Raw genomic sequence first — 13,657 nt, forward strand, 5'->3', positions numbered from 1 at the left:
TGATTGGCTGATTGGATCAGCCAATCGGATTGATCTTGATTCTGATTGGCTGATTCCATCAGCCAATCAGAATATTCCTACCTTAATTCCGATTGGCTGATAGAATCCTATCAGCCAATCGGAATTCGAGGGACGCCATCTTGGATGACGTCCCTTAAAGGAACCGTCATTCGGCTAGTAGGCGTCGGGAGAAGAGGATGTTCCGCGTCGGAGGTCTGCAAGATGGATCCGGAAGAAAGAAGATTGAAGATGCCGTTGATAGAAGACTTCATCCGGATCATGGACCTCTTCAGCTCCCGCTTGGATGAAGACTTCATCCGGATCATGGACCTCTTCAGCTCCCGCTTGGATGAAGACTTCAGCCGGATCATGGACCTCTTCAGCCCCCCGCTTGGGCTTGGATCAGGACATCGGAGGAGCTCTTCAGGACGGATCGGTGAACCTGGTAGGGTGAAGACAAGGTAGGAAGATCTTCAGGGGCTTAGTGTTAGGTTTATTTAAGGGGGCTTTGGGTTAGATTAGGGGTATGTGGGTGGTGGGTTATAATGTTGGGGGGGGGGGTATTGTATGGTTTTTTTTTACAGGCAAAAGAGCTGAATTTCTTGGGGCATGCCCCGCAAAGGGCCCTGTTCAGGGCTGGTAAGGTAAAAGAGCTTTGAAATGTAGTAATTTAGAATAGGGTAGGGCATTTTGTTATTTTGGGGGTCTTTGTTATTTTATTAGGGGGCTTAGAGTAGGTGTAATTAGTTTAAAATTGTTGTAATATTTTTCTTATGTTTGTAAATATTTTTTTATTTTTTGTAACTTAGTTCTTTTTTATTTTTTGTACTTTAGTTAGTTTATTTCATTGTAGTTATTTGTAGGAATTGTTTTTAATTTATTTATTGATAGTGTAGTGTTAGGTTTAATTGTAGGTAATTGTAGGTATTTTATTTAATTAATTTAATGATAGTATAGTGTTAGGTTTAATTGTAGATAATTATAGGTATTTTATTTAATTAATTTATTGATAGTGTAGTGGTAGGTTTAATTGTAACTTAGGTTAGGATTTATTTTACAGGTAAATTTGTAATTATTTTAACTATTTTAGCTATTAAATAGTTCTTAACTATTAAATAGCTATTGTACCTGGTTAAAATAATTACAAAGTTGCCTGTAAAATAAATATTAATCCTAAAATAGCTACAATATAATTATTCGTTATATTGTAGCTATATTAGGGTTTATTTTACAGGTAAGTATTTAGCTTTAAATAGGAATAATTTATTTAATAAGAGTTAATTAATTTCGTTAGATTAAAATTATATTTAACTTAGGGGGGTGTTAGTGTTAGGGTTAGACTTAGCTTTAGGGGTTAATACATTTATTAGAATAGCGGTGAGCTCCGGTCGGCAGATTAGGGGTTAATAATTGAAGTTAGGTGTTGGCGATGTTAGGGAGGGCAGATTAGGGGTTAATACTATTTATTATAGGGTTAGTGAGGCGGATTAGGGGTTAATAACTTTATAATAGTAGCGGTGCGGTCCGCTCGGCAGATTAGGGGTTAATAAGTGTAGGCAGGTGGAGGCGACGTTGTGGGGGGCAGATTAGGGGTTAATAAATATAATATAGGGGTCGGCGGTGTTAGGGGCAGCAGATTAGGGGTACATAGCTATAATGTAGGTGGCGGCGCTTTGCGGTCGGCAGATTAGGGGTTAATTATTGTAGGTAGCTGGCGGCGACGTTGTGGGGGGCAGATTAGGGGTTAATAAATATAATACAGGGGTCGGCGGTGTTAGGGGCAGCAGATTAGGGGTACATAAGTATAACGTAGGTGGCGGTCGGCAGATTAGGGGTTAAAAAAAATTAATCGAGTGGCGGCGATGTGGGGGGGCCTCGGTTTAGGGGTACATAGGTAGTTTATGGGTGTTAGTGTACTTTAGAGTACAGTAGTTAAGAGCTTTATGAACCGGCGTTAGCCCAGAAAGCTCTTAACTACTGACTTTTTTCCTGCGGCTGGAGTTTTGTCGTTAGATGTCTAACGCTCACTTCAGACACGACTCTAAATACCGGAGTTAGAAAGATCCCATTGAAAAGATAGGATACGCAATTGACGTAAGGGGATCTGCGGTATGGAAAAGTCGCGGCTGAAAAGTGAGCGTTAGACCCTATTTTGAGTGACTCCAAATACCGGAGTTAGCCTAAAACCAGCGTTAGGAGCCTCTAACGCTGGTTTTCACGGCTAACGCCAAACTCCAAATCTAGGCCTAAGTGTGCCCCTTGTAAAAGTATTCAATATTTAGTAAGACCCCCGGTTTCTTCAAAGTATAGGTATAGGTGTTTAGTACTTGCCTGTCACCTCTTTTAATGAATAATAAAAGTCCTTTAGGGACTAAAGGTAATCTTACTGCACAGCGTAGTACACCCTTTGGCTGTCTTCTACCTCCAAGTGACTTCTAAGAACAGCTGTGGCGGCGTCCACCTCGTGTGTAGTGTTCTCTCCTTTGGTTCTCACACTTCCGGGTTCTGGTGTCACATGGGTAAGATGAGCCAATTGGGGAGTTTCTTCAGCCGTAATTGTCCTACGGCAATCTGTGATGTTCGGTATTATCCCTTCTTCCTCACAGAGCGCTCTGTATTAAGGAACTAGGTGTTGGTGGATCAAACAGGTCACGTCTTCAAGTTTCAGCCTCTTAGAAGGCCTTTATCAAGATCTTAACACCCGAACCTGGAAGTGTGAGAAACAAAGGAGAGAATGCTACACACGAGGCGGACACCGCTGCAGTGTTTCTTTTAAGTCACTTGGAGGTAGAAGACAGCCGAAGGGAGTACTACTGTGTGTTAAGATTACCATTAGCCCCTAAAGGACTTCATTAAAGGAGGTGACAGGCAAGTACTCTACACCTATACATATACTTTGAAGAAACTGTGGGTCTTACTAAATATTGAATACTTTTGCAAGTGGCACACATAGACTTTCATCATCAAGGAGCATTTATGTTTATTTCTTTATAAACATATTGCACTTGCATTTATCTGGATTTATTGGGTCTATTCCTTTGAGTAATTTTTTCTGTTTGCCTATCAAGAATTTCAGATTTCATGGACTTTTAAGAGATTTTGTGCACTTATCAGGCATTTTATTTTATTTGAAACCACCGGTGGTTATGAATATACTGTACTGAATATAATTGTTTTATAATTTTGATATTGTTCCTTACTGGTTGATGTGTTGTGCCCCAAAGCACATCCTTCTTGTTTTTACTAGTCTTGTTTTTTGGGAAGGCTGTAGAGACCTTTGCTGCTTGACACATCTGAGAGTGATTAAGTTTTTATTTTTGTGTTTCACTCTATATTGTGATTATGTTTTCTTAGCCAATGAAGACCAAGGATAACTGGTTGAGTAGGAGAGTGAATGAAATTGATTTGCAGTTGTACAGAATGCGAGACTCCCACATTTAAGGGTAGAAAGATCCATAGCTTCCTCTTCTTGTGCAGCAGTAGGGGGTGTAGTAGGGGAAGAAGAGAATCTGAAAGCCAATCGAGTAAAAACACGACTAGTAAAGGTTCTGCGAGTTCTTTCTCTCTCAGCTTGATGTTTTTGATAATTAGAGTCCAAAGGAATACAGAGTGTAATAAAGTCATCAAGGGAGGAAGGAATATCACGATAAGTGAGCTCATCCTTAATGCAATCATGTAGGCCCCTTCTGAAAGCTGCCTTGAGAGCACTGGTGTCCCAACTAGTCTCATGCGCCAGGGTGCAGAATTCTATGGCATATTGTTCTACTGGCCGGTTATTCTGGCGAAGATACAAGAGAGAGAATTCAGTAGCAGACGTGCTACCCAGAGTTCCAAATACAGAAGTCAGTGTGAAAATAAAGGAGTCTGCATCACTTATAGCTGTGCGTTCTGTTTCATAAAAGTTGACACCCAGGCTAGAGCTTTTTCTTTAAGCAAGGAAATAATAAAAGTGACCTTTGCTTCAAAAGATAGAAAGGTAGGAAATGTAGCCTGCATTGGTTGAGAAAGCCTTTGTGATCAGTGGTACCATCGTGCTTATCAGGCAGCGGAATCCAGGGTATACCAGTGGGAGCAGAAGAGGAGGGGATAGCGATTGTAGCAGTAGTCAGTTTAGTAGTAACAGAATAAGGGGAAGCAGGTTTTCTTGCAAAAAGTGTGGAAAGCATAGCGGTTATAGTCTCCAATTTGGAATCCATATTTTTAAGATGTGTGGCATGTGCTCCCAGCATTTGTCTCTGAAGTGAGATGGCACTTGTAGCCTCATTCGGGTCCATGGCCCAAGTATAATGTAATGTTCGTGGGATATTTAATTATCAGACTAATCCTGGCCAGTAGTCTTCTTATCCCAGCATCAAGTGGAAAGATAAGGAAAAATCCAAGAACTAAAGTTAACGGATTGAAGGAATGAGGTAGTACAAGAACAGCAAACACAATGAGCAGCAAGGGTTAATGAGGAGCAGGTCACAGAGCCGAATAGGAATCAGAAGTAAGTAACAGTTATATGCCTCTGGGAAAAACAAGGAATAAAACAAAAGGAATGGTCACAAGGCAATGCAGGGTTCAGCAACAAGCAGGCAGTCCAATCTTTCAGAGTATCAAAAGGGTTAAGCAGAGAATGGACACAAGGCAATGCAGGGTTCTGTAACGAGCAGGCAGTCCAATATAGAATACTAGAAAGTAGTTACAGAAGCACCCAGGAGTACCCAGGGGTAAACCTATACTTGGGCAGAGATTACTGGAGTAGGAGGAACTTACATAGGCGCAAAGTTCGCACCGAGGAGGACCCACAGGTGAAGTTCAGAGCTGCGTTAGCGGTACTTGCGGCAATTATGTCACCTCCGTGTGTCAACAACAAACCCCATGCGGCCATGGCAGTGGCCGGAGGAGCGAGGCAGCGTGACAATAGCATTGTTAAACCATAGAATTTAATAATACCGTTTAATTTAAAAGCACTGCTAAAATGCTTAAATACTGGTATAATCATGCTTTACTTCAAGAAATCGTATTTTCTTATATATTACAGGTTGTAATAACATTCCCTTTCAAGGAAAATGTGTGTAGTTTGGCTAACAAACACAAGAGTTATCAGCAGACAGTGTCAGTGCCAAAAAAAAAGTCAAGGGTGGTGAAATATGTTATAATTCCGTTGAAAGAAGGAAACGTTGAAATTGAAGTAAGAGCTGATGTGAAGGGCGAGCTTGTTTCTGACAGAGTCAAGAAAAACCTCAATGTAATGGTAAGTAGTAATATTTTTCTTACAAATCAGGATCAGTATTCCCAAAATGATGCTTCCTGGTGAGACCATAAGATATATGCCTTCAGTATATGGTACAATATTTTAAAAGTATTAGAGAGTTGTTAATCACTTTAATAATTTTAAATTTTTGGCAGATGTAATTGAGACTTGGGAATGTTATTATTGTAATGCTGAATAAAGAAATGTTATAGTTTATGTTATTATATATGTTGACTAGGGAATTTTGATAATTATAGTTGAATGATAGCATAAGCCTAGTATGTGCCCCCATGTAAGGCTAAAGCTACTATGGGCTAGATTACGTGAGGTTTTGCACTAGCACAATTGTGTTTTTGCGAGCCATTTTCATTGCGTGGATATTACAAGTGGAGCGAAATCGCTAGCGCAATTGCCCTTTCCGCTTCAATCCTTTCCGCGATCTCAGAACTGTTTACGAAACAAAAAAGTTGCATAAAACACTTCAAAAATACATTAAAAAGTTACACTTATATTAACACTGTCTAATAAAAATTATTTAAAAAAAAATATTGCACAAAAAAGTTATAAGGGCACAAAGATATAGATATATATTAATGTATTTATATGTGTATATATGTATTTACAGTCATATATATCATGGTGTCAGAAGATACCTTTTCTTGGAATGCGGCTATGTTTACCAGGAATAGCATGCTTAACACTGGGGGTCAGCTGTAATCCTCCAAATGCTTAGAACGACCGCTACGCGCGTTTCACCCTGCATTGTCTGTGCTTCATGGGCTTCAGACAGTGCAGGGTGAAACGCGCTTAGCGGTCATTCTAAGCATTTGGGGGATTACAGCTGACCCCCAGTGTTAAGCATGCTATTCCTGGTAACCATAGCCGCATTCCAAGAAAAGGTATCTTCTGACACCGTGATATAAACCCCGCAGGACATTCCGCAACGCAACTACTGAGCAGAGCTAGTGAGTATGTTAAAAATGCTGAATCTCCCCCAGATGACTGGACGTCTGTTTTAAGGTACAAAGTAGTACACAGTCGACCTTGGAGTGTCAATTATGGGGTTAAAAGAATCCTTAACAACTCACATTGCACATAAGCTCAAGATATACTATGAATGCATGAGACACCTTGCTTACAGTTTTTATTTTAAGGTTGCTATTATGCATAATCACATATGGTATTTTGGATCATACCCTTTAGTGGTTTAATAAATACATTTTTGGTGGTAACTATCTCTCTCTGTGATTTTGTTCAGGGGATGTCATTTCTCCAAGGTTTTAATTAATAGACAATACCAGTGCAGGTAATAATAGACTCTAGAGGTTCCTTTTTTTGGTGAGCTCGCTTTTCTTTAAAACTTTAACTTTATAGATTCTATTATACTGCACCATCTCTCTGGAGATTTACAGAGGGATGTAGGTAAATTATTAAAATAAAGGGTTGGTGCTGTTAGTCTTCTTATAATATATATATATATATATATATATATATATATTTACATATATATTAATGTATTTATATGTGTATATATGTATTTACAGTCATATATACACATATAAAAACATTAATATATATGTACACATATATAAACATACATATAAGTGTATTATAGCCCTTTTCCATTAAGCAGATAAAAACATAAACCATATTTATGAGGACTTCCGGGTGGGTGGGCTAACTGAGCGGTAGCTATCTGAATGAGCTCTGTTCCTCAAAGCTAAAAGGTGCTTTTAATTGCCCTTATTTTGTCTGGAATACAGCCCTCAATCGCTAATATCTTTACACAAAAGGTGTGTGGACAGCAACAGCGTTGAAGAAATTCTCTCTCTCCCCCACCAGAGGCAGAATAAACTTTCCCTTTATTTTTGGCGCGAACACATGCGCCCGAATGGTACTTGGCTTTAAGCTCGCTGAGGTATTAAGCCACACGTGGCTCATAACATGAAGGTGGTGGACTTTAGCTACCTGAACCCTCCTATATTACAGACAATCGATCCTCTATCTGCTGAGCGCGCTGCTGTTGCTTGTGCAGAGATCTTATCACCCTGCATACAGCTCTCCGGAGGTTCAACGATTGGTGCAGTGGTGGCCCTGGGGAGGCAGAGGAATTGACAGATTGGCGACACCGGACCTAAGAGAAGGCTCGCTGGTCGAGGCCACAGATTGGCAGCTGCACCTGCTTCGGCTATGCGGTAGATGCTCCATGGAACAACCAATGCCATCTTTGAGTACTGACACAGCTTGAAATAGCAACCACCTCAGGAACACTCACTGATAACTTGTACCCCACAACTCACATAGGCAATTCCTGCCGGGGTAGGGATTTACAGTGCTTCTTGCTACCTATGATCAGTGGGGTGTGAGGGGCTTGTATTCCTCAACTGGTCACATAGTGACACTCGACTTGGACTCCTGTTGAAACACTCTGCTGCAGGGATTCTTGGAGCTGCAGAGACAGAGAATCTAATTGAGGGTGAGATGGTGCATACAATCCACTACATACCACACTAGTTTCCTGCCCTAGACACCATTCCGCTTTACTTTGGCATTATTCTGTAAACAGCTCTGAAATTTATTGCATAGGCTTACTTGACCATTGCACAGTTGGAATTCAATGCCTCTGAAGATACACTCCTGCAAGCCATCCATAAGGTTGTGGAGACAGTGCATTCAACCTGTGACGAGACTGTGCGGCTAACATACAGCATTCTACACTTACATCTTACACCAGCCATTATTCTGCTGCGACATGGAATCATTTTGTCGGCTGCACTGAAAATCACGATACGGGCCTAACAGGCCATTGCACAAAGGGAACGCACTACAATTGAATTTATACCCCTATAAATTACTGGCTTGTCTGGTCTATTTTTTTTCTGATGCAAGTTACCCTGAGGGACCAAGAGCAAGTAACCAGCTTCTAGTAACTCCAGACTCCTATGATATCCTTTAGATTCTGGTGTCCCAAGGTATAACGTTGTTTTTTTCATCTGTCATTTTATCTTATGCTATGTAACACTCCCTTTTGGGTACTGTTTATTTAAAGGACCAGTCAATACAGTAGATTTGCATAATCAACAAATGCATGATAAGAAGACAATGCAATAGCATTTAGTCTGAACTTCAAATGAGTAGTAGATTTTTGTTAAATAAATTGCAAAGTTATGTCTATTTCCACTCCCCCTGTATCATGTGACAGCCATCAGCCAATCACAAATGCATATACGTATATGCTGTGAATTCTTGCACATGCTCAGTAGGAGTTGGTGACTCAAAAAGTGTAAATATAAAAAGACTGTGCACATTTTGTTAATGGAAGTAAATTGGAAAGTTGTTTAAAATTTCATGCTGTATCTGAATCATGAAGTTTAATTTTGACTTGAGTGTCCCTTTAATGTATGACTGGTGAAACGGTATAAGAAAGTTCTAACACTACCATATGTACCACTATATTTGCATTTGTACCCTGAGTTTGGAGAGTGTGTGGAGCAAAACAGTTATCTGTCATATATGTTGATTGCTACACAATACTTATTCCATCTATAACACCCTACATATTCTCTTTGCAAATATAAATAACTGTAACACTGTGGTACTATTTCCCTCCCCATTCTATTAATTTGGGAAATGGTTCTCCCTTGAGGAGACATTCTGTTGTAGGTATTCAGGTTAATGTGGGATCTGTGCAGTGCCCTCTATGGATAAATATCTAGACGTATCTAAAATGGCCTCCAAAAGGTAAAACTGGTAATAGAAGGGCAAAACAAGCCCCTGAACCTCTGGTCACTGCGCAGTCTGCTTCTCCAGGTAGTGGTGCAAATGCTGCAGAGTCACATGCTATAGTAGTGCAACAGATAACTTCACTTTTTTTTACCAAAGATGTAGAGTCTTCAGAAGGGTGTGGACAGTATCTCTGGTGAGTTAAAATAATTTTCAACTAGAATACTAGAGGTGGAGAAGAGAGTCTCTGAACTAGAGGATGTAAATGTTACCTGTTCTAAACAGTTAGATGACCTGAATCACCAGAATATTATTCTACACCTGCACTTGGAAGATTTAGAAAATAGATCCAGGTGCAATAATCTGCGTCTGGTAGGTATACCTGAGACAGTAAAAAACAATGAGCTCCTAGAATTGTGGAAAATACTCTCCCTACTCTAATAGGTTTGGAGGACTCGCTATTCAAAGGTAGTGTTGAAAAGGCTCATAGAATTGTATCTGAAAGGTTCTCTGATAAGGGCACTGCGCCTCGCCAGGTAATGGTTAAATTCTTACACTTCCAAATGAAAATAACTATTCTCATGGCTTACTGCTCAGTTTCAGCTGTGATGTTTCATAATGTTAAAATTTTTCTGTTTCAAGACTACTCAGTAGATTTAATGAAATGCTGCAGAGATTTTTTTCCGATATGCACTGCTCTAAATTGAAACTTCTCACTTTCTCAGGTCCAAAGTTCTTTGACTCGCCTGGTGCAGTTAGGGAATTTCTTAAAAACTCAGCAGTTTCGTCCCATCCCTCACCTAGTCATTCCCCCCTCAATAGGCCGGACTGAAAAGGTGTGCTGAAAAATGCAGATTTGATAAGTGTATACCCCTTATTGATAGGGATACTTCTCATAGCCTATACTAGGTGTGGAAATTTTGAAATGCCAATGTGATATTTTGTTTAATGTTTTGGTGCTGTTGTGCGTTATTTGGAATGGAATACAAGACTCCAGGAGCTTGGTATTGAGGTACCTTTTTCAATTTTATGCACTTTTTCATAATGTTTGTGACTGCTGTAGGTTTGCATACATATGCATTGGGCGAAATGCCTCTACATATTACTTTGTGGTCAAAAATGTGAATTCAACCCGCTCGCTACATTCAGCGGCTCAACATGTAACCTTTTTTTATGTGTTTTTTTTTCTCCGCTCATCCTTGTCCTCTCCACCCACCTGATCATTTATCTGATGCTAATGTTGAATAGATATGACGCTTAAATTTTGTTCCTGGAACATTGGAGGGGTAAATTCCCTGATTAAGTGAAAAGCAATTTTGACCCATATGCGCAGGTTAGGTACAGATGTAGCTATGCTACAGGAAACGCACTTCTTTGATAAGGAACACGATAAGTTTAACACTGACTGGGTGAGTGAGCTCCAATATGTATTGCACACAAGCTCTAGTACAGGGCTGGCAATTCTTTTTGGAAAACATAAAGCGGTTGAAGTTGTGAAAACCCTAAAAGACCCGGAAGGCAGATACAAGCTAGGTACAAGCTAGGATAGATTCATGCACATACACCTAGTGCAATGTGTATGTCCCTAATAAGACAAACGTTTTTGGCAAAACTTTATCCAGGTAATGATGCCTTTTCTGGGCTCTAACATGATAATTGAGGGTGATTTCAACTTAGCCCCTAACCCGCTGTGTGACAGGATGGCTGGTCCGGGGTGTCCCCGGACAAAGGGAAGTAGGGCTATAGGTAAATTTGAGAAACTCATATTCTCTAAGTTGTCCTCAGAACTTCTGCTTGGGGATATTTGGAGACTAAGACATCCTACTGATAATGACTTTACATGTATCTCAAAATCCAGGGCCACATGTTCACGTATAGATTTATTTCTCATATCTGATGCATTAATCCCCCATGTACATTCTGATAAAATCCATAATGTCCTCCTGTCTGATCATGCACCGATTGAGCTGGTGTTTGCTTTTGAAGGCCCAATTTCGAACATGAACACACTAAGATTCCCCTCTCACTTATACAGATCGGACTCTTTTTGCAAATTCCTCTCCCTCGCCTGGACAGACTACTTTACTGATAATAATGCGCATACCACTACTCCGGAACTGTTTTGGGAAACAGCCAAAGCAGTACTGACTGGCAACATTATTTCATATGTTGCTGACCTCCGTCGGAATGTTCAAAAAAATATATAACCTTGAGTAAAGAGGTTGCTGATGCTTACCAGAGCTATCAAGTAACCAAAACTCCTTTAAATTATATGCGACGGCAGAGTTGTCCTTAGATACGTTCTTAGAGCGGCAAGCAGCTCAAGGTCTTCTTAAAAGAAACGCCATGTATTTACGTCATGGCACTAAATCAGGTAGACTCCTGGCCAAAAAAATATTGCCTCTGTCTCTTATAAAGGGAAAACTCATACCAAAGTACAGGATATTCTTACTTGTTTTGAAAACTATTATAAACAATTGTACACCAAGCAACCAGAAGCTGCTGCTGATGCGGAAGCCTCTTCTTTTTGGGACAACATTGTGCTACTGCAAATTTCACAAGCACAATTATCTCAATTAAATGCGCCTATTACTATGGAAGAGCTAAATTGAACAGTGTTGTCCCTTTCCATAGGGAAAGCGGCTGGCCCTGATGGTCTTCCAAGTGAATTTTATAAGATCTTACAGCCCCAGGTGACTGTAGTTCTATTAAAGTTGTTTAACGCATATTTTCAAAATAAAGTCACCCCCTTCCCCGCCTTCTCATCGGTCAACATTACACTCATTCCCAAAGTGGGTAAGGACCACACAATGCCCGAATCCTATCGTCTGATATCTTTGCCCAATTCGGACTATAAGATCTACATGAAAATTCTAGCCTCCAGGTTGCAGCTATGCTTGCCGGATATTCTCCATCCTGATCAGACAGGCTTTGTCACTGGAAGATCATCAGTTGTGAACCTATGCAGAGTCTTACAAGTCATTAATCACTATTGGAGAGATAGAGCTGATACTGATAGCAAGCTTATGGAGGCCTTCCTGTTATCTCTTGATGCAGAGAAGGCCTTCAATCGTGTTGAATGCCAGCATCTGTTAAATACTATGAATCTGTTTAATATCCAGGGTTCGTTTTTACAGGCGGTGGCAAATATCTATAGCACTCCAGTAGCAAGAATTATGGCTAATGGCTTTTTCTTGAATGATATCCCTCTACAAAGAGGAACTAGGCAAAGTTGCCCTCTATCGCTTCTCCTCTTTAATTTGGCACTAGAACCACTAGCCCACAAGCTACGCCAATCTTACACGGGTATTAACATTAATGGTTTGCATCATCACTTAGCTGTATATGCGGATGATATGCTGCTCTTTGCTGACAACCCCTCGATCTCTATTCCAAAGATTTTAAAGATATCAGATTTTGGCAGCTTTTCAAGGTATAAAGTAAACATGTCAAAATCCGAAATTTTATGGCTTTAAAAATTGCCCGCAATAACATAATATATCCCTTTAAAGTGGTCCCTTCATATTTAACATACCTGGGTATTCTTCTCCATCACAATCCAAACTCCCTCTACAAGCTTAATATTCATAGACAATGCACACATGCAGCTCAACAACTTGACAATTGGTCATTACTACCACTTACTCTGTCAGGCCGTGTTAATTTAATTAAAATGGTTACCCTGCCTCGTATTCTGTATACTTTACTCATGTTGCCTATTTTACTTCTCCATGAAGATCTTCTATTACTAAATCAAGCTATTAGGCGTTTCCTAAGGAAAAACAAAAAATTGTGTATTGCGGCAGATAAACTACGTTTCTCATATTCTGATAGTGGTTTAGGGTTGCCGGATTTCAGACTATACAATTGGTCGGTCCTTATTAGGTTGGTAATTGACTGGCAATTGGAAACTGCACATTTCTATCACAGGCACTTAGAGCAAGCAACACTAGGGTACATTAATATTGCCTCCCTCCCTTACACTGACATTTGTAAATTACCACCAGCTGTGAAAAATAGTATCTTGTATAGAGACCCACTAAGAGCTTGGAAATTGTCTTTTAAATATTTAAACATTGCCCAGCCCTCACCTAAATATATTTCGTTAATGGGTAATGTTGACTTCCCTGCGGGTTCAGATACATTGCCCTTTCACCAGTGGAGGGATAGGGGACTTAGCAGTGTTGGGGACTTTTTGGATCAGCCGTCTCACACAGTGAAAACCTTTCAGGATATTAGTAATCAATTTAATATACCACAAACGCACTTCTACAACTATTTACAGACAAGGCATTACATTAATAGTCTTAAAGTGAAGGTCAATTTTTACCCCATGCTCACCACCTATGTAAACAGTATGCTCTAACTATTACAGTCGCTAAGATAAAATTTGCAAAAAATCAATTATTTATTATTAAATTTTATATATAAAAAACCTTCGTTTCGTCTGTTTACTCCTCCCCCGATCCACTACCTTATTTGGCCCTGTTGACGTAGCGATTGTTTCAACCAGCCCGCCGCATCACTACCAAGCTCGTGCACAAGACTGGTTACAAACTGCGCATGCGTATTGTAAGAGCATTCGCGCATGCGTGGCAATTTCAAAGAACGTTATTTCTATTCCTCGGTTTACATGATAGTTACCCGTTTTGAGGATTAGAAACGGCAAACTGTAAATTCACTTCCTTTCTTCTCTAG

General features: G+C 40.0%; 1 protein-coding gene across 1 annotated transcript in view; it reads left to right on the top strand.

The window, feature by feature from the left end:
• Positions 1 to 13,657, top strand: part of LOC128647389 (complement C3) — a 572,326-nt gene that overhangs the window by 337,255 nt on the left and 221,414 nt on the right. The window contains exon 20 of the mRNA XM_053700176.1: positions 5,024 to 5,236. Within this exon, the coding sequence (XP_053556151.1) occupies positions 5,024 to 5,236 (213 nt within the window). The remainder of the gene's footprint in view (positions 1 to 5,023; positions 5,237 to 13,657) is intronic.

The sequence above is a fragment of the Bombina bombina genome, chromosome 2, assembly GCF_027579735.1.
Source record: "Bombina bombina isolate aBomBom1 chromosome 2, aBomBom1.pri, whole genome shotgun sequence".
Lineage (NCBI taxonomy): Eukaryota > Metazoa > Chordata > Amphibia > Anura > Bombinatoridae > Bombina > Bombina bombina.